The sequence below is a fragment of the Diplotaxodon limnothrissa genome, linkage group LG3, assembly GCF_057381915.1.
Source record: "Diplotaxodon limnothrissa isolate DT_005_m linkage group LG3, D_limnothrissa_male_GT1.1, whole genome shotgun sequence".
NCBI lineage: Eukaryota > Metazoa > Chordata > Actinopteri > Cichliformes > Cichlidae > Diplotaxodon > Diplotaxodon limnothrissa.
In genome coordinates this window covers 13430749-13452550 of record NC_140598.1, presented here as the reverse complement: position 1 = coordinate 13452550, position 21802 = coordinate 13430749, and the positions used below count along the sequence as shown (strand labels likewise).

General features: G+C 43.2%; 2 protein-coding genes across 3 annotated transcripts in view; one reads left to right on the top strand and one right to left on the bottom strand.

Annotated features, from left to right (window-relative positions):
- Window positions 1-677: 677 nt before the first annotated feature.
- Window positions 678-2408, bottom strand: LOC146634596 (histone H2A.Z). The gene is made up of 5 exons (XM_085350462.1): window positions 2298-2408; window positions 1921-1998; window positions 1663-1776; window positions 1456-1585; window positions 678-1229 (listed from the first exon to the last, which is right to left on the bottom strand). Exons 1-5 carry the CDS (start codon window positions 2406-2408, stop codon window positions 1168-1170), a joined length of 495 nt encoding a protein of 164 aa, XP_085206588.1. The 3' UTR covers window positions 678-1167.
- A 10380-nt stretch (window positions 2409-12788) lies between these two features.
- Window positions 12789-21802, top strand: part of lrch4 (leucine-rich repeats and calponin homology (CH) domain containing 4) — a 27805-nt gene continuing 18791 nt past the window's right edge. For both annotated transcript variants that reach the window (XM_085377941.1, XM_085377934.1), the window contains exon 1: window positions 12789-13137. In XM_085377941.1, coding sequence (XP_085234067.1) covers window positions 12966-13137 — 172 coding nt within the window. In that variant the 5' untranslated portion in view covers window positions 12789-12965. The remainder of the gene's footprint in view (window positions 13138-21802) is intronic.

The following is a 21802-nucleotide window of genomic DNA, read 5'->3' as shown; positions in this document are numbered from 1 at the left end:
AGCATGTATTCAATATCAGGTATGGGTGCTGCATTGAAGAACCTTTTAAATGCAGCAGAGACCAGTCTAATATGTTTGCAGTAATGGGAAATGTCCAAACGCTTCTTTGGTTTCTAAAAGTAAACTTGAGGCACCTTCAGTTTTAAAAACAATCAGAATTCTTAACATTTCAGTGAAATGAAATAAAAACGTGGTCTCCCAGTTGTTTCTATGAAGTGAATCATATACTACAATTGGGTTTATGATGTTACGCCTGCAGTATATCATTTTAAAAACTCACATGTACAACACTCCTGTAACTCTGAACACAGGGAAAGACAGAAAACTCTTGCGTGTTGGCACTGCAGCACTTTAAAAAGCCACCGAGTGCACTAGACCACAGATGTTTAGGTCACTGCAGTAGGGACGTCAGGGGGATGAACCCTGACAGTTTAAAACTTGGCCGTTTATGCAATGAAAATAAAGATGAAATCTATAACACTGCGTGAAGCCACCTCACCTAACTGGTCCATTAGCATTCCTCCAATTTTGTGTAAAACTGAACAAAGGTGGAATCAAAGTCAAAGCTTCACATTACACCACCTGTAGTCATACATCACTGCATGATTAAGACGAAAGCCACAGCACTCTGTTCAAAGAGAATAAGACAAACTAGGGGAAACACTCAGACTGTGCCAAATCCAGTCTTTATTCAGGAATCCAAAAATACCAACAAGGTTATGAACCGGTCCATGACAGTCCAGTGGTAAAGAGAATGAACATGCTTTGAAATACAAGTCTGAAATGGATGGTCTGCATTAAAGATACATACAAAGCACATAAGCACATCTTGAGTTTTCACAAAAGCTATGCACATCCTGTACTCTGTATCGACTAGGTTTGGTGGCTGTGAGCTCCTTTCAAAGCTGTGAAGATTAAAAACAGAAAGGCCAAATACACGTATACATCCAAGACAAGCTGGCTGGAGCCGCCCCCCGCCCCCAAAAACCTGCAGGAGAGGGGAGGGGCCCACTATTAAAAAAACAAAACAAAAAAACCCAAAACAGACCCCACCCAGAGTAGTAAATGCACACTACCATAAAATAATGTAAGATTACTAATCTAAGACATTTAACCACTTGATGCAGACTTCATCCTGAGATGGCACAACTTGCTGAACCCTTCAGGTTATACAGTCTTCTGCTGGCCCTTCTTCCCGATCAGAGACTTGTGGATGTGTGGGATCACGCCTGAAAAAAATCAATGTTATAACAGTTTATATACTTGAACAGTTAAGTTTTAATTTCAGTAACCACTTTCAGCTACTCCCTTGTAACAAAGAGTTGCCACAATAGTGTTGATGTTACAGTTTTACACCAGATGCAACACAAAAGGGATTTGTGCCTCAACAAAATGTGTAAACCCCTAGAGTACGAGAGTATAAGACCGTAACACAGTTCTCTGTAATGTTCGTACCTCCGCCTGCAATAGTGGCCTTGATAAGTGAATCCAGCTCTTCGTCTCCTCTAATAGCCAGCTGCAAGTGGCGTGGGGTTATACGCTTTACTTTAAGGTCCTTTGATGCATTTCCTGCCAACTCTAGAACCTGAAAGAGAGACAGCCTTTACAAAAAGATCAACACTTCAAGCAACGAAGTGCAAGATAAACGGAGCTTAGGGTCACCTCAGCAGTAAGGTATTCGAGAATAGCCGCGCTGTACACCGCCGCGGTGGCTCCTACTCTGCCGTGGCTCGTTGTTCTGGACTTGAGGTGTCTGTGGATACGGCCTACCGGGAACTGCGGGGATAATGACACGAGTGAACAGAAGCAAAGCCGTGCTGGCCGCCCGATGAGAGCCCGCCACCGACAAAGAGCCACTGACTTTTGGCTAATAGCTCGTGCTTGTGCAACCGAGAAAATGAATGAAATTTGGGGACAAACCTGCAGTCCTGCTCTCTGAGAGCGCGAAATCGCTTTGGTCTTGGTCTTTCCAGAGTCTTTACCAGCTTTACCACCAGCCTGTAAAACACCAGTACTATTAGTGTGCCTCCGCCGAAACGCGCCTTATTGTAGCCCAACATTAACTTAAGGTCCGCTTAATATTCGCTAGCCATGCTAGCGCTTCCCCAGTGAAGCCAGTGGGTATTTAGCATGCTAATCCACTACACCAGCCAATGCTAGCGGCCAACTGTTAACTAATAAAGAAAACGCAACGCTACCAAATAAAGATTTATTTCAAATAAACTACCTAAACAGAGTGTGTCGTTATAATATTTTGTTAATACGACATATAATACGTACCATATTTAAAAACTTACAAAGAAACTCTGACTCGGCAGCCAAAATAATATCCTCCGTCTACACTGAATATCGACTGTTGTTTGAACTAGAACCCCTCCCCCCCACCGCGGGTCGTTATATACAGCCATGGCTACCCGGATGACGGCAGTCACGTGATTACCGCTGAAGCTTTTCAGCCAATAAATGAGCTCTCTGTGCGGTTCCGTTCTAAGAGCTTATGGGTAATGTAGTTTATGTGGCGTATCTCTTTCCCATTTTATATCGAAATGAGCTGGCTTTAGTTTTTCTTTCACATGGCATTAACTTTTAATTTAGTATAGATAGAAGTCCCCACATACATTCATCTTCTTATCTGCTTATCCAGTTTAGGGTTTAGCAGGCAGAAACCTATCAAAGTTGATGGTAAAATTAAATAGCCCCATTTGGTCAAGCCTCGCCTCAGTGCGCCCCAGGGCAGCCGTGGCTACAATGTAGCTTGCCATCACCTGTGTGTGAATGTGTGGATGACTGAATGTAGTGTGAAGTGCTTTGGGGTCCATAGGGACTAAGTAAAGCGCTATACAAATACAGGCCATTTACCATGTAGTTTAGTATATGAAGCACAGCAGAGTGCTCACCCCGCCTCCCCCACGTACCAATTATCAGGGTCTTGCACGTTACCTCTTTTCTAAAAACACATATGTACTCGAGCAGAGGTCAGTGCAATAGCCTGGAAATCTAATTGCTCTGAATATCATTTAACTCTAAGGTTGGGAAATTGCTGCTATTCTTGTATAACTGGAAGAACTTTGCTGTAGCAGCATGATCAAATGTTTAAAATAATGGGATTCCCTGTGCTGACTGGGACAACTGGCCACACCATCAACAGGATAAAGCAACCAGCCACAAGCAGACAAAGAAAGCAAACTGAAGAAAAAGTTGGTGCTCTGTGTTTGAAGTAATTTAATTACAGCCTGCATCAATCCATCCATCCTAAATGAATGTTGAATGAATCTCTGTGTGTTACATAGATGTCACAAGCTACCTGTAAAAATTCCCAGGCAGAAAGAGAGAGAGACAGAGCAACGGCCACTCATAAAGATCAGCCAGAAATCTATCACTTCCTACAGCTGTGGCTCAGATATGCAAGATTTTAGCCAAAGACTGGGTGTAGACTCTGTTCCACTCAGCCTTGATAAGGAAATGGCTCGAGCATCATAATGATCTTTTACACCACTTGTTCCAACCACCCCAGATGATACAGGAAGAGGTGAAAAGTTGTCGACCAAAAGGCCGTTCAACCTGAGCAAAAGCCTTCTCGGCACAAAAAGAGATACAACTGAATCCTCCCTGCTGTGAGCAGGGATATACTGTAGATGATATCAAAGTCTCTGCATGTTGAAATGAATATGCCCACAGGGTATGAACTTTGTCTGATCCAGAAGTATGATTTTGGCAGTATACGTTTTCAGATGCTTAGATCTTGGTTAGTCGTTTTGCTTGGACTGAGAGGAGAGATACAGGTCTGTACTATGAGATGAAAGTAGGGTCACAGTTCTGTTTCAAAATCAGAGCGATCCTGGCCAGATAAAGTGAATCCAGTACGATGCCCACTTCTTTAGACTGATTTAACATTCAAAGGACCGGGGACCAATAATATGCTCTATGCTTGTAACAGAAGGACCTGTCAGTCTGTTTGTGCAGCTTTCCAGCTGTCACACTCCAGCTCAGTCCGGCACTGCTCGCAACAGCCGGCTAAAAGAGAGGAGGGATGATTAGCTGATGGAGATCTGCTGTGTTGGTCAGCGTCCTCTGACCCCACCCCCACCCCCCTAAGCAGGAGAGGAAATCAGCCATGGGTCTGCTGGGGGATGTGTGGTGTCAGGGGAGGCTGACTAACACAGCAGATGGACTTTGAAAAAATAAATAAATAAATCATCAGAACTTTTTGTAAAGTCATAAGAAGAGCTGTCTTGTTGGCTCTTTGTTGTACATGGCTGCATCACAATACTGTAAAATCAGTAATATTGTAGTGTGAGCCATCATGTCCTGGTTATGGAGAGATCACATCCACATGAGGGAAATACTGAGTGTAGGAGAGAAAGAGAGGGACAGCTCAGAAGAAAAAGGCATAAAGAGCGTGAGAAGCGCTGATGTCATTTTTCCTGCTGGGACTTGAGCGGAAGCAAAAATAGAAAATAAATAAACAAAATCTTTGGTGGGAAAATAGTGCAGCTGGAGAGTAGCTGACTGGGTCACTGATGAAAGACAAAAATGAAAGACAAAAATAGCTCAATGTGTTGAGTGAACTAATCCATTGCGCTAGTTATTACCAGCCAACACGGGAAATTCAACCTTTAAAGAGTGCTGAAGGAATGAGCTTTACAAACCCAACGTTATTATTTGGCATTGGTTCAATATCCATCCATTCGCTTCCGCTTATCCTTTTCAGGGTCGCTGGAGCCTATCCCAGCTGTCATGGGGCGAGAGGCGGGGTACAACCTGGACAGGCCGCCAGTCTATCGCAGGGCCAACACACAGGGACAGACAACCTACTGGCAATTTGGATTAACCAATTCACCTATCCCCACAAACTGCATGTCTTTGGATGTTGGGAGGAAGCCAGAGTTAACCCACGCAAACACGGGGAGAACATGCAAACTCTACACAGAAAGACCCCGGCCTGATGGTGGAATTGAACTCAGGAACTTCTTGCTGTGCAGCAACAGTGCTAACCACCGTGCCACCGTGCTGCCCCTATTTTTCAATTATTACTGAGCACTTTTTCTCTGACTCGACCCCAAGCAATATCAAAGTAAATGGTAAATGGCCTGTATTTGTATAGCGCTTTACTAGTCCCTAAGGACCCCAAAGCGCTTTACACATCCAGTCATCCACCCATTCACACACACATTTTACAAGTCCTTTTACAATTGTAAACTTTTATATTTTGGTCACTAAAATGCCACCAAAGCCGACTAAATGAGGAAACCTGATCCAGCCTCGCCTCCAGCTTCTCCTGATGAGCCCTTGACCTGTCCTGAGTCGGGGACTGGGGCCCAGGCCACCGATAGTAACCGTGTCAGCGCTCTCAAAGTAGAGTAGGAGAGTTTCACCTAACTAAAAGTAACGGTTACCGAGATGCAGCAATCCCTGTCCACCTGTACTGACGACATCATCAGCCTCCAGAGAAAAGTGGACCATCTAACTAAGGCGGTGGCCAAGTTGGAGGATAAATATGAAGATTTGGAGTCCCGGTGTCAAAACATCCGCATCATTGGTGTTCTGGAAGACGACCAATTGTCAGCGTCCACGGATGCCGATTTGCAGTTGCTAAATGTTTCCGGTTTATACTTCACGTTTTGAGGAGTGTATTTTTCTTTCTCTTGGGTAACTTTATCTTTGATGTTCAAAAAATGTAGACTTTAAATGTTAGTTTCGTACTGGTTTACCTCAAAGCCAGTATTTTCACCGCAGGCATTCTTGGTTCCTGAGAATAGTGCCTAATGTATATTTTCATTCTATACTGCATGTCTAGTTCTGTCGGATTCACCCAGTACTTAGAGGTGTTTTTTCATTGCGCTATCTAGCTGTAAGCATAAGTTTGTCAGTGACTCCCATAGGAGTCTGCAGTGTTCCTTTGTTTGAGGAAAGACAGAGTGAAAGCAAGGGGAGCTGAGCTCCTGGACCAGGTACGCACTGCTCGTTTTTTCACAACACTGGATTTGACCACGGGCTGGCTGGGTACTACTGTCAGTTCATGCCAGGCTTCACGGAACTGATCAGCCCGTTGACTGATCTCGCCCCAGGTCTGGTCCAGTGGACGAAGCAGTGTCAGGCAGCGTTCGTACAGAGAAGGCTGTGGCGGAGATGTGGTCCCTGCCTCAGCTGCAGGGGAGGGGTGGTGCAGCGAGCTCAAGGGGCAGTGGCAGTAGGGTTGGAGGGACAGGTGTGCATGATAAAACTAATGAGGTTTCTCTCCTTTATATAGTGAAGCTGGAGACCACTGTACTGGGTACTGAAAGAACACTCCCAATGTGACAAGCATGACAGGGTGTCGGGTCGGTCGTCACATTACTCTGTGGGGAACCCCTGCTCTACACTCCAAGTAAAGGGGATCAGCTGCCCGAACATTTACATGAGCAGGAAACTGTCAGAGCAGGAGGCCAGATACACATCAACTCTCTTTATTATTACCTCCTGGGCCGCCCTCTGTTCGGATGCACTGGCTCCACTGCATGAAGGATGCCAATGCCCAGAGTCTATCTGTAAAATTAGCGGTAAAGTAGTGAAATTAGGATAAAGTGATGCTCGTTTTGGCAGCACGGTGGCACGGTGGTTAGCACTGTTGTCACACAGCAAGAAGGTCCTGAGTTCAATTCCACCATCAGGCCGGGGTCTTTCTGTGTGGAGTTTGCATGTTCTCCCTGTGTTTGCGTGGGTTCTCTCCGGGTACTCCAGCTTCCTCCCACCGTCCAAAGACATGCAGCTTGTGGGGATAGGTTAATTGGATAATCCAAATTGCCACTAAGTACGAATGGTTGTCTGTCTCTGTGTGTTAGCCCTGCGACAGACTGGCGACCTGTCCGGGTTGTACCCTGCCTCTCGCCCCATGACAGCTGGGATAGGCTCCAGCGCCCCCCGCGACCCTGAAAAGGATAAGTGGAAGCGACTGGATGGATGGATGATGCTCTTTTTTATTTTCAGGCATTTTCCATGTTAGTCAATGAAATGTTTCAAACTTGTCCACAACTTTAGCCTCATGTGTGCTTTCCCTGGCAGTAGTAAATGCATAAAAATAAAGCTGTTATGATAACACTGAACAAAAACTTGCTTCCTTAAAAAGACTTAGTTTACAATTCAGTATTAAATATTACATAAAATAAACTATATACAAAGTGTCTTTGTGCATGTAGCCATGGTTCATTGTCTGGGTGTTTAAATTAGTCTATTATTATATTATAATTCCCAACTTGTTTGAGCTGCTGTGCACCACAAACAAGTACAAGCAGAATGGACTTTAACAGCGTTTCCTGCTGATAAAAACCTCCCTTATTGGCCTTCATACTACAAAAAGTCATTAAGCTATAAACGGGTAAACGACAGAAAAATGTCTCTTTTTTACTTTCTACTATACAATTAAAAAAAAATTCACTGTAGTAATTTTTATGACCACAGTTACACACAGCAACACAGCATGATTGAAAGATGTACCCTTAGGCCCCCTCCTCGATTCAGAGATGGTCTTTCCCTTTTCACGTAAATGGCCTCCTTGACTCCGCCCTCAAACCAGCGTTCCTCCCTGTCCGGGATGTTACATCCTCATCATTGAAAGAGTGTCCACTGGCCTGTAGGAGTAAATAGACTGCAGAGTCCTGGCCTGACGAGGTGGCTCTGCTGTGTTGTAGCCAGAGGTTGTTTGGTTTCCCCGATGTATAAATCCTGCCAATCCTCCTGCACTTAACAGCTACACTATGTTACTCTGTTTGTGTCGGGGGACCCGATCCTTGGGGTGGACCAGTTTTTGGCGCAGCGTGTTTTGGGGTTTAAAAGCCACAGAGACCCGGTGTTTAGAAAAAATGCGTCTCAGTTGCTCCGATACTCCTGACACATACGGGATCACTACAGGTTTTCGCTTGGGCAGCGGTTGTCCTTCTCTCCTGGATCGGCTGGAGCTTTCTTTAGGCGTTTTTCCAGCTTTGACAAAAGTCCAGCTGGGATAACCACATTTACTCAGGGCCTTCTTGCTGTTCTTCTGCCTCCCTGGCTGCTGTGTCTGTGGGGATGGTGTTCGCTCTGTGTTGTAGCGTCCTGATGACACCCAGTTTGTGGGTGTCCTTAAATACTGATCCGTATATGTAGGTTTACGGTACACGTCAGCTTTTAGATGTCCCCCATTACTGATGGAAATCTCACAGTCTAAGAAGGCTAACTTGCCACTTTTCATATCTTCCCTGGTGAATTTGATGTGTCGGTCCACAGAGTTAATGTGATCCATGAATTGTGGAACATCCTGAGATTTGATTTTCACCCAGGTGTCATCCACATATCTGAACCAAAGGCTTGGTGGTGTTCCAGGGTAGGATAGCAAAGCCCTCTTTTTTGCTTCTTCCATGTACAAATTGGCCACGATGGGTGAAACTGGGGAGCCCATGACACACCCATGTTTCTGCCTGTAGTACTGACCCTGACTGCCTGAAGTAGGTGGAATGAAGACAGTTCAAACACACTTGGTCGATGCTGAGAGTGGTCCTGTTGCTGAGGTTGGGGTCATCCTGTAATCTCTTACGAACTACCTCCAACACTTCTGTGACTGGGATGCAAGTGAAGAGAGATGTAACGTCGTAGGAGACCATGGTTTCATCTGCCTCCATCATGACATCTCTCACCTTCTCAACAAAACCCAGGATGTTCTGGATGTGGTGTTCAGAGCTGCCCACCAGCGGGTTGAAGATCGAAGCCAGAAAATCTATCACCTTCTTCCTGTAACCACAACCTGGGTCTGGTTTTAAGGCCTCATAAGTATTTTTGTCTATTTCTCATGACAGTCTTTCTGGTTTAGCAGAGCTGTGCACCTACCCTTGTCTGAAGGATGATAATATTGTTGTCATTACTAAGTGATGTGAGTGCCTTCCTCTCCTCCATGCTGCATGGCTCTGTCTTCTCCATTTGGATCAGTTTTGGGTGTCCTCTACGGCGAGATTGGTGATTGCGTCCATCCACCGCTTCTTCGGTCTTCCTTGCAGTCGGCAGATCCAGGGTCAAGTCAGAGGGCTGTTCTTGACACCAAATTCTCCTCACTGCACATGACGTGTCCATACCACTGTAGGTGCGCTTGCCTCATCTTCTTTTCAATTGGGGCAACTTCGAGTTGTTTTCAAACACCTTCATTCGTCACATGATCCAGGCGGGTTACGCCCACCATCCACCTGAGCATCTTCATCTCCATCTTCTGCTCCTATAGGGCCACCGGCCGTATGACTCTCTTGTTGATCTTAGCTTTGAGGTGTTTGGGCATCCTCTTAACGCACTGGATGCCAGTGGATTCGCACCATTTAGGCCATGCTGTGTAGGCTCGTGAGCCTACATCCGGAGGGTCTGGTGAAACCCCAACACCACCTCCTCATGGTGCCAGCTGGAAACAAGGATCCTTGGTCCTGGGCCAACGGTGTGGGTCCCTGGCGACACATGACGTGACACATCGGTCAGGGCATCTTTTGTCACATCACATGGAACGTCAGCTCGGTTTGGATCAACATGCTAGGGTGTCCCCCCGAGGCGACTCGCGACGTGACTAATATACAAAGGCAGACAAATGGTTAGTATGACACAACAAAGAACTGAAGTGAGACAAAGGATACAACTCTTATATGGCGCTTTTCTACTGTCACTGAGCACTCAAAGAGCTTTATACAACTCGTGCATCCACCCATTCACACACTTTATCTAAGGTTTTTAGTGCTTCTATCTAACATCCACTCACATTCATGCTCTGATGGATGCATCGGAACATGGGCGTTGCCCAAGGCATGCAGACTAGAGCAGACGGGGATTGAACCACTAACCTTCCGGTGAGTAGGTGACCCGCTCTACCACCTGAAATGAAAAGCACAATGTGCACATTTTGTGCACAGCTGGAACAGGTAAAACAAAACACAGGACACAAAGCTAAATACAGTGCACAGGAGGGAAGAAGCTATAATAAAACAGGAAATAACGAAACGTGAACATCTGACACCAAAGCTGACTTAAGAACAGGGAACAGGGTAAGAAGATTGAAGAGTAGGGAATGACTTTAACTGTGGATAAAAGTAGGGAAATCAGAGAGTAGACTCATGAAAAATAAACTCAGATTTAAACTTAAATACAAACTTCAAAGGATGTAAATGAAGAGCAGACTATGTGGAAAACGTCATATTAAACAGAACTAAAACATTATGCTACGCTCAGAATCCAGGACCATGACAAATTTATGGTGGAGAATAAACAAACATTATTTACACTGTAATTATCAACGATCAGTCAGAGAACTGAAACAACACATTGCCAGAAGAAATAAAGGGATAAGAAACTGCATTTCTTTAATAATGTAAACTATTTTACAACCATCACACTTTAAAATGGGGACATTGAATGTAGATTAAAGAAGGACAAACCTATGATTCCTGCAGGATTATGAATCCTCCATATCAACTATTTATAAACCCAAACAACCCTCCAACAAGAGCCACACACTGCAAACCGGAATGCATCCGAATCACAAACACACAGTGAATCACTCTATAACTATAGCTATAGTATGTCTCATATGGATGCTTAAAACATGAAAATACTGGACACAGTAATATTGAATTTAATCCCGACGGTACTACAATGAAAATGAAAGATTAAAGAAAATTTCATTAACTTCTGCCTTCGTTTGGAAAAAGCTTGTGTGTGATTATGATTGTGTTGTAAAAAGTTTACACTCTGAAACTTTAATGTAGATATAAATACATTTATTATATTAACAGGCTTCACATAGTCTCCGCCTCCTCAGTCTGCCTCAAAAATACTTTCATTGAGGCGACGCCCATGCTTCCCTCTACCCTCGCGTTGGCCGCACCCCTTATAACCCCCGTGAAAGCTACGTCGACAAACACAGCGTTGCTTCACTTCCGGTCAATCCTAACAAAATAAAACCCAGAATAGGCAACATAACTGCGTTCTAACGCTTAATAGACAAAGTTAATTCAAATGGCCATTTCATCTGTCTTAGCTCAAAGCGATTAGTTTTTCAAGACTTTTGAATAATTACAGATTTAACCAGGAGTGCTGTGACTGCACAGAGGCTTTAAATTAATCCTTCATGGACACTGATTTGACTTTTGTTTGGCAATATTAGTAAATGAACACCAACAGGCACGTGATTTCTGTACTCATTAATAGGGGTCAACTGGCAGATAAAGTCTGCAGGGATATTTGTGAACTGAGCAGTGTCTACATTAAATTTCCCAGCGCTGCTGACCAAGTCGACCACGGTGTGGGAGGTCGCCAAGAATGAGTATTTGTGTAGGTGGCTGTCATGTTTCCATCAGCTGCCCATCAGCACCTGGTGCTGAGGGTTATGCAACCATACAACTGGATTTCAGTCATCACGGTGAGCGTATGTAGTCGTAATTTCTACAAAGATCATTCTAGTTGGAAAGGTGGAACTTGTGATTCAATATTTCTTTTTAAATTCTACGCTCGGTTTCAGAGAGGATTAAATGGTCACAGTAACCTTTTTACTAATTCTATATCTCAGTTCAACAATGAGCAGCAAATATTCAACAGAAATCATTTCTGCACAGTTTTCATTTAATATATGTATTTTGAACCCATGAATACTTTCAGCACTATGTATGATTACTTATCCTTATGAGGTTTAACCCACGTGTTCTAATTTAACCTTACTTAACTCAGTCCTGATTATTGTAGAGTTTAAGCCACATTCAGGAAGGACACTTAAATATTCTGGAATGAGTATAGATTAGGGCCTCCTCCTGTACTCCTGGACCAAACCAAGCCTTGTTCAGCAGCAGCTACACTTCCTCCGTGTCCTGAGGAAGAATAACCTGGACCAGAAGCTGATGCTGGCCTTCTACTGCATCCCTTGCATCCCTCTGGCCATTCAGACTGTTAACAAACACTATCCCTCCCACACCCCACCCCTACCCACCCACTTACCAATCTGAGCCATGGTCTGATTAACCTTCATCAGTTTCAAAACTGTAATGTGCGCCGTCCTCCTGTTTTGTATATGGTTCTCTTGTTTGTATGTACTCCTCTTGGCTGTTATTAATTCTGTCTATACAACTGTTTATATTTTATTCCACACACACATTCACCAGTGTGTGAATGTGTGTGTGAATGGGTGGATGACTGGATGTGTAAAGCGCTTTTACCATTTACCATTTCATGCACAGTTAGTGTGGAGCACCCACAATTTCACCGTACATGTACAATGACAATAAAAGGCTATTCTACTTTTCATGTAACCTATCAACATTTATTTCTCTATATATTTCTTTGTGATGGACCGTACATCATTTGACATGTAAAGCGAATAGATATGTGCTGTAAAGCCAGTTCATTCTAAACTGAACCCTTATGATAGTGCCAGTGTTACAGTTCCCAACATTTTGCAATTCTTCTTCATGTAACGAGGAGCCTAGAAGTCAAAATCTGAACCTAAAATTATCACAACTGACGATAAAATGTCCAAACCATATCATCTATCGCTAAAAATGAGTTTAGTTAGTTACTTAAAATATGCACAGTTGTCAGGATTGTGAGCTCTTTTATTGGTGCAATGTTATTTTTCTGTTTGCTCTGCTAAAAGCCTGCCACATACAGAGCAGCACTCATAACCGTCGGAGGTTTACTACACTATTTTATTTTGGTTCTGGTATTTTATTTTGAAGGAGAAACCCGGGCTTCCCGTAAAACAGTTGCGACATTTTGTAGCTTGGCGCGACTTCCTGGAAGATTGACAGCCCCTGGTTCAGTAACGGAATCGAGAGCTTCCGTTGTTGAGCGAAGCCTGCGTTAAAAAAAGAAATAATTCCCTGCTTTGAAAGTGTCCACGAAGAACGCCCACTCTGGATTTTACACGGACCTACAGGGTATGAACGTGGAGTGGACGCTTCAAACAAAGTGTAAGAGGAGGTAGACCTGTACGTTTGATGGCTGCTGGGGATGGAGCCCAGCTGCCTGCCACAGTAGCGGCCAGTCGTAGCGTGGAAAAAGCGCTCGAGGAGGCTGCCACGAGCGGGGCTCTCAACTTGTCAAACCGTAAACTGAAGGAGTTTCCTCGGAGCGCCAAGAACTATGACCTGTCCGACATAACACACGCAGGTTAGCTTGTTTTTCACTTTTCTAAGTAAGTTGAAAAAGCCTGCCATCATGCTAGCTTTAATTATGAGAGACGCCTTTTGTTGTATCGCCACCTGCTTCTTTCTGCTCAGGGCGAACACTCATCCTTCCCCTCCCCGCCGCGTTGCACAACACTGTTTTCAAAGTTTCCCCGATCCTGTCCTAGCTACATGGCCAGCCTCTATACGTTTTAACTGACTTGTTTTATATGTTTCATAGCGACTTCTTGCTTCGGCAGGTTAACGTGACTAACCGTATGAACGTCAAGTATCTCTAACAGGGATTCAGCCTCGTACAGCTGGCCCGTCTCCCACCGGCCTGAGCGGCGCCGTTAGCGGCCAATATAACTCCCAAATACGTTTCTGCTTAAGAGCTTCAAACATATGAGGTTGTAGTTCCGTTTCTAGTTGAGCACAGTCATAAGTATCGCTTTTAAGAAAGCTGCTATTCTCAGGAAGCTAACTTCCAACGAGAAAAGGAAAAAACGCCAGACGAGTTCCTCTTCCTCAACTTATCATGTGAAACCCTCAACGGGGTTTAGACTTTGTGTTTACCGGTGATTCATGCTAGTTATCATTATCAAAGCAGAGTGCTGTTGGTAACAGAGTAAAAGTAGTAAAAACAGTGAAGTAGGTGTGGATTAGCCTAGCGATGGTGAAAGAGGATTACCTCATCCAAGCGGGTGAAATTAGTCTGATCGCAGTGCTGCTGCTGCTGCTTTGCATATTGTAACCATCTGGCTGTTTGCTTTACGGGCATGAGTGGGGCACTCATGACTGTGGGGGATAGCTGTGTACAGCATTAATGTTGGGATGTCGTGGTTTTACATTAAAGATCAGTAGTGGAAGAAGTGTGAACCTGTTCAAGAACCTGTGTTGGATGAAAGAGTCAAGCACAGCATTTAAAGCCACTACTCTGTTGTGAAATGGTCCCTCGTGGCCTGAAGGAGAGGCATCTGAACGACATCCTCTGCAACAGTGACTTGATCAGCTTGCAGCAGAGAAACTGGACTTGAAACTGGGCTAGCTGGTTAGCAGCATCTGATCTTTCAAAATAAGAGGTGGGATCCAGTAATCCCCAACAGTAAAAATCTTTTGTAACATTTTTTGGGCGGATTCGGTTCAGTGTATATAGGCCCAAATCACAACAGTCACCTCGGCACTTTAGGTAAAGACTTAACGCTAATACAGATAAACCCAAACAACCACATTCCTCCTGATTGTTGGCAACAGTGGGAAGGAAAACTCCCTTTTAACAGGAAGAAACCTCTGGCAGAACCAGGCTCAGGGAGGTCAGGCATGTGCTGTGACAGGGTGGGAGGCTAAAAAATAAAAGCTAAAATAAGCTGCAAAATATACCTGGACATCTATTAGTTACAGTATCGCTGTCCTAATCTTTATCATTTATCTGGGTGTTTGAGTTTATCCATCAGCTTAAGCTCTGCTTTCTCTCACTGAGTGGTGACTGTGATATGAAAGAGGCTACGATGCTTGGATTCTTATTGGGTGTTTATGTCCCAAGGCTTCGCTTAAATGCCTACTTGACACATCATTTTTCCTGTGTGTCACTCAGTCAGTGCTTTTTGATAATAAAGGATGAGGAAGTATTTCAGGCTTTCATCACTATATCATCAAAGTGAATGCCGCTGAGACTGTTAATGATAATTCTGTTTACATACTCTTCACACTATAAGGTTAAGTGTATGAATTGAACATTTGGAGACTGAAGTCTTAGCAGAGAATTAAATTTTCAGATGCAGTGGTGCACAGACTTTCATATACTACGCGTTTGTGGCTTGATTGGAGAAGCGGTGACACACAGCCCTTTAACAAATGTGTTAGTTACTTAATAAAGCATTTTTTATTTAAAGTTTAATACATTTGCGAGGCATGTGGCAGAATCTTGAAATCAGCGTTTCAGTTGTCCTCATTAACAAGGCAGCTGCTGACATCTGTCATTCACACTGGCTCACAGTGACTCAGTTGTTGTTTAGCAGGAAACAGTCAGTTTTGTAGCATCTAGCCTGTATTTGAGTGTCTTGCCTAATGAGATGCTTTGAGTTTCACAGAAGTACCTGGTAGTTGTGCCTCCTGACACAGACGTTATATCAGCAGAAAACTGCACCCACTGATTCTGTGATTGTAAGGGACGTACTCAGTTAGTGCTGATTCACCAAGCTGTTCTGGAGCTATAGTGCTGTGAGGTTAGGTTTCGGCTAATCCCCAAGTATGCTTCAATGCAGCAAGCAGATTAAATGGACTGCTGAGAAACTTAGGTAACTTTTTCTTAAGCATTTTAAGAAGAAAATTGTTGAAGAATTGAAGTTGTCCTGTAGTGTCGTTCGCCACGTCTCCAAATTCCTAATAAAGGCTGCTGGGGTCCTGCTGGTCGTACAGCTATGCTGAGAGCACGAGGGGATTTGGACAGCCGGCACTGAGAACCCCAGCTGCTCACTTGGTGTGTGTGTGTGTGTGTGTGTGTGTGTGTGTGTGTGCGCGCGCATTTGTTTATGTTTTACATTTTTCATATAGATACAGTTATGTGCCAAAGTCTAGAGACACCCATCATGTCTTCATATTTGGAAATGAAGCGTATAAGGCAAAAACAATACGATAGAGTACTGGTATTACCACCTCTGTCCCATACTGTTATTTATTCTAATAAATCCTCCTCGGTCCTGTCCCTTCTGGTTATTGACAGCTTCTGTTTGTGAGGCTCACACATCAACATCAGAGCTGATTCTAGACCTGACATCTCAGATAATGTTGGAGTAATTATCTTATCTTGGCAAATCGACCGCAACAACATTCTTGCTTTAAAAAAATCTCATGTATTGCATATTTGGTGATACATAAACAAAAGTATGTTAGAACGTACTTTTTGGGACACGTTCCTTCACCATTGCTCCTGGTGATCCTGTTTGAAATGCATTCTGTGATGACTGGCTGCCTCATGTCCACACCACCACCCGTTCAATTGACGGACATCGTTCATAGCCACCAACAGCTTTAGTGAAGGTTACAAATGATCTTCTTATGGCCTCTGACAGTGGACTCATCTCTGTGCTTGTCCTGCTAGACCTCAGTGCAGCGTTCGATACTGTCGACCATAATATCCTATTAGAGCGATTAGAACATGCTGTAGGTATTACAGGTACTGCACTGCAGTGGTTTGTATCATATCTATCTAATAGACTCCAATTTGTGCATGTAAATGGAGAGTCCTCTTCACACACTGAGGTTAATTATGGAGTTCCACAGGGTTCAGTGCTAGGACCAATTCTGTTTACATTATACATGCTTACATGTATAATGCAGCTGCAGCAAGAGTCCTGACAGGGACTAGAAAGAGAGCAGATTTCTCCTGTTTTGGCTTCCTGTTAAATCCAGAATTCAAAATCCTGCTCCGCACATACAAGGTCTTAAATAATCAGGCCCCATCTTATCTTAATGACCTTGTAGTACCATATCACCCTATTAGAGCACTTCGCTCTCGCTCTGCAGGCCTACTTGTTGTTCCTAGAGTATTTAAAAGTAGAATGGGAGGCAGAGCCTTCAGTTTTCAGGCCCCTCTTCTGTGGAACCAGCTTCCAGTTTGGATTCAGGAGACAGACACTATCTCTACTTTTAAGATTAGGCTTCAAACTTTCCTTTTTGCTAAAGCATATAGTTAGGGCTGGACCAGGTGACCCTGAATCCTCCCTTAGTTATGCTGCAATAGGTGTAGGCTGCTGGGGGACTCCATTGATGCACTGGGTGTTTCTCTTTCAGTCACCTTTCTCACTCACTATATGTTTATACACCACTACATTCAATTATCAGTTATTATTAATCTCCAGCCATCACACTGTCAGCAAGGGGCAGAGAAAGGGTGATGGAGACCTTATTGATGTACTGCTGACCAACTAAAGAAGTCAATGATATTAGGCCACATGTGATTATCTTATTTTCTGTAAACAGCTCCATAGTATATCTTGTTGAGTCTGGGTAGAGACATAAATCCCTTGGGGGTTCTTGTCCACACTTGAGCAGTTGTGTGTGGGCATAATGTAGGTATGCTAGCACCAACCCCTGCAGGGGCCCACAGTGCAGTGTGTGTCTGCCCACGGTGCCTCCACAGGGGATCCAAGGGAACATATTTGGGAAGTGTTGCTAGAAGCTACAAAGCTATTCTGTACTTTGTGAACTCGGTGAACACACTTTAACACACAGTGGGTAAAATAAGTATTGAACAAATTAAATATATTTCTAAAGATGCTAATGAGATGAAATTCTCACCAGACGTCTGTAGCGACCCATTCAGCCCACGGATGCTAAAGAAATTAATCACAGAGGTCCATAAGTTATGTGTAATAATGAGATCTGGGCCAAAATCACACCTGAGCAATTCGTGCTACTACAAATATATGTACTACGAAAATTGGTGATGTGTTCAATACTTATTTTACCTGCTGTGTGGCTTCAGTATGGATTCTGTATGGCTTCGAGCCTTGTTGTCAGTAGCTGGCATCTGCTCTGTGAGAGAGAGGTCTTATTTCCTTTACTCTGCGGATGTGGGCGGCATGTTCACTCAGTCTTTAGTTCTGCTTTTTCTTCTGTGAGCCTCCCTGCTTTCCCTTTCCGATTACCGAGCAGGTTCTGTTAGCCAGGCACCATGTTTCCATCCAGCTGTCATGTCAGTGTAAGAGACTAAAAACATCACAGTGAGTCAATGAACCAACCAGCAGTTTCCTCAAACATATCCATGGGAATACTGAAGGAGCGTCTCATGAACTGAGAAGACTGGATGGGACATCTCATTGTGAGGAAAAGGGTTTTCTTTTTTGTTGGTGAACAGGGCAGCCTGGTGGTCTTCATGGATGGCTCTGTTAATCAGAGTCTTTCACTTTAGTTCAGAGTGAGTTTTCAGTATGACATCTTTTCATGGTGGTGCTTTTAGTAACAAACATCTGTTTGCTTTAAAGGTTGCTGCTGTTTTTTCTCTCTGATCCAGAGTCTGTCTTCAGCTTTAAGGACGATAACTAGTTTGGGTCTGTGGCCTGTGTGTGTCTGTGTGTAGTCAGAACTCCAATGTTCCCATAGCTGTTGGTCTTCAGTGTGTAGGAAGTTGTGAGACATGTTACTGTTATTTTGATCTGTTTGTAAGGACTGACAATAGTTTATGGTTTGTCCCATCTTTCTAAGCTCCGCCCCTCCCTGAGCCTGGTTCTTCCAAAGGTTTCTTCCTGTTTAAGGGGAATTCTTCCTTCCCACTGTCACCAAAGTGCTTGCTCATAGGGGGTTGTCTGATTATTGGAGTTTTCTGTGTTCTTGTGGGGTCCTTTTCTTACACTAGTAAGTGACTTGAGGTGACTGTTGTTGTGATTTGGTGCTAGTTTAAATAGAGCTGAACTGAACGTTGTATTTGGAACTTGAATAAGTTTCACGGTATGTGAGTGTAGAGTTTCCTCCTGCTGATATGTTTTCTTTCCTTGTTAAAGCTGTTTGTTGTTGTTTAACCACATTGTTTTAAATGCATTAAATTCCAACAGGTCCGGTGTTCCAGGCTACTTTATTATTCAGGAAGTCGTAGCCTGCTAACCACTACAAACTGGATGTAAATTCCAACAATAAGTTTCCATTTTTCCAGTTAAAAGTTTAAAGTTAACCTGTTTCATTAAAAAAAATATGAAGTAATCTACCATCTTCAATTCCCAAAAAGGACAGCTTTTACAACAGGGCAGTAGCCCTGATCAGTGCAAATAGCTGACCTGACTGGCTACCTCCCTGGACTTTTTTTGGGGGGGGGAGGTAACGATGTTTAAAACAATAATAATATTTATATTTATAACAAGGTGCAATTATAATTAATGTGCAATAATAACAGTTTGCAATACACATGCACTTATTCTTCTTTTTTTTTATTACTAAGTTAATATACTGTGTTGTGTTGTTTGTGTTGCGTTGTGATGTGATGTCTCATATCGTGTTGTGTTATATGTAGTGCCGACGTAGGACAGTTTTCCAATCTCATTGTACTATGTATGACTGTGCAATGACAATAAAGAGAGTTATCTGATCTTAAATAGTCCGGTATAGGAGAAAAAATAACACGTTCTGTGTTACGGGGCCATGACAACACACATGACCTAGAGACCACATGATCCATAAACCCAGGTCACATAGTCCTGTGTTTTTCCCTGAAACACAATCTACTACTATTGGTGTGTAAATAATCGAATTGTGTGGAGAGGACCGCCTCCTCTATAATGAAAGCTGAGGCCGTCCCTCTCTTACGTAACAGCAGATTCACTGTGCAAGTGGGTAGAAGACGGGGCCTCGAGGGGTTGAAGTAAATACTGTATGTGCACATATACCCATTTATTATTATTATTGTTATTATTGTAGCAAACGTCAAAGTTTTTACAATTTGATAGATGAAATATGTGCTTCTTAATAATGTGGCTGTAGGTTGTTGGTGTCTTTAATCAAGAGGTAGGTTCAGGCGAGTTTAAATGAAAGGAAAGTAGTTTAACAGATTTATACGAACTGTAGTTTAGGTCAGTTATGGAGCCTCCCTGTCCTCAAACTGTGCAACTGCATTTAAGACATAAGTGCTCAGAGTTTCTAGAACACGTTTGGTGCCAGTACAAACCTTTACGTCACTGGGTTTGGTTGGTTGGTAGCAGTTAGACTTACAATAGTTTCTGTTAGCTAACCAGTGACAAAGCTGATAACTCAGTGGAAAACAAACTAAAACTAAAAAGAAGTCTTTAAACAATGTTATTTATGTTTTTACCTCCAACCACCATGGGACATTTATTTAGTTAGATTTAGTTTTTCATGCCCATCATGCATTGTGTCGTATTATTTGTTTGTCAGTGTGCTGAGCAGCATGTTCTGCCTTTTGCATGGACACACTGAGCTTTGCATATGGAGCTAAAGCAAAACCTGCAGTCTGTATGGCTTTAACAGAACGAAGACGGGAGGTGTGACAGGATAAAAGATAATGAATAAAATAATAAGGGCTTCAAATAATGAGGCAACATTCTCAGTCTGTTTCACATGAGTCAGACAGAGCTGCTAGTTATACTGCTGGTAGGAAACACGCTGCTGGAACACGCTGCTGGTTAAGATCGGGTCATATCCAAACATCTCGCTATGATTTAAATGGTAACTTGCTGCACGTCTCCATCACTCACAGAAACATTTAGATTCCCACCTAATGAAATAGTGCAGTTTCTGTCTACTCTCACACACGCTGTACCGAACGCCTTTAGCTTCTGTCTGTAGTGCTGCTCATCGGCTTGCTATCACTAACACTGTAACAGGAATCCACACAGCCACATCCTGTCTTTCAGCAGACACAGAGTTGTGTTGTCACTGGCAACATTGCGAAACAAACAGCATCAGAACAGACGTTGTGGTCTGATGCTGTCTTATGAAAAAGAGCCAGGGTGAGGGGAAGAGGTAGCTGGTTGCTACATGGCGCTAAATCGAATGTATAATAAAGCTTGATGTCGCTCACAGCAGCAGGAATGCTTGTTCAGTGCATATTTAATGCTGTAAAGTAGTCAAACGAGGTCATTTCCAAGACGCGTGGTTGGTCGAACTCTAGTAAAGTAACTTTAGTCTATAACTGTCAGTCAGTATTAGACGTTCTGACACACACGAATACAAATGTAAGGTTGTCTCATATGTCGAGCACTTGTTGCTAAGTTGTTTCATGTTATTACAAAAAGCGACGCACACGTTTGCCTACAGCCTCTCCTTGTGACTCATTTATTTGTGTCTTCTCAGTTCTTTTGTTGTCTCCTGGCAGTGGTGCCTGCCCACTAACTCAGGCTCATGTTGTTAACGTGAACACACCTCAGCACAGGCAGGTGGAGAATGTGCAGGAAACGTGATATGGGACAATCAGTAATGGAGCCAGTTTTTCATAAGATCTGCTAAACAGATCATGCAATGACAGTTTCAAATCTGGATTCATCACTCTGAACTGTGTTGCTACTGATTTTCAGTGCAGTGTTTGTGTAATTGGATCCACCTCAGTGTTTATCTCATTTCCCTTCCTTAGAGATGGCTTCTTGACAACACATCTTCCAGTGAGAGTTTGTGATGAAGCGTCTGCAAACAAAGGATCAGATTTCATTTTAAATGTCATTTTTAGCCCCGTCACGTCTTTGAGTTATGCAGTTCCCTCTAATTGTTTTAAGCACAGCATGCTAAAGGTGCCAACATTTTGGCTAATAGCTTTTTGGGAATCACCTCATTGGTGCAGAAATACTATTTTTATGATGTCAAACTGTAATGTTTGTGTCTGTTTCACAAATTCAACTAAAGAAATATTATTTTATTTTGTTTATAAAATGTGCATATGTTGTTTATATGATATCAGCCACCGCAGTTAAAGTGAACAACAATGAAATGCTATTTAATATGTCATTCACAATGTGGTCTTCACCTGGTCAGTTTCATGCAGAGCATCAATCGCATCCTAGAAACGACTAAAGCTGGTAAAAAAATGTACAGCAGGGGTGGACAGCATAGCCAATGGATTATATAATGATATTTATATTTACATAAATACTCGACCAGGTACTTGCCCAAGTACTCGCCCAAGTACTCTCCCAAGTACTCGCCCAAGTACTCGTGGGAGACACTGCTGT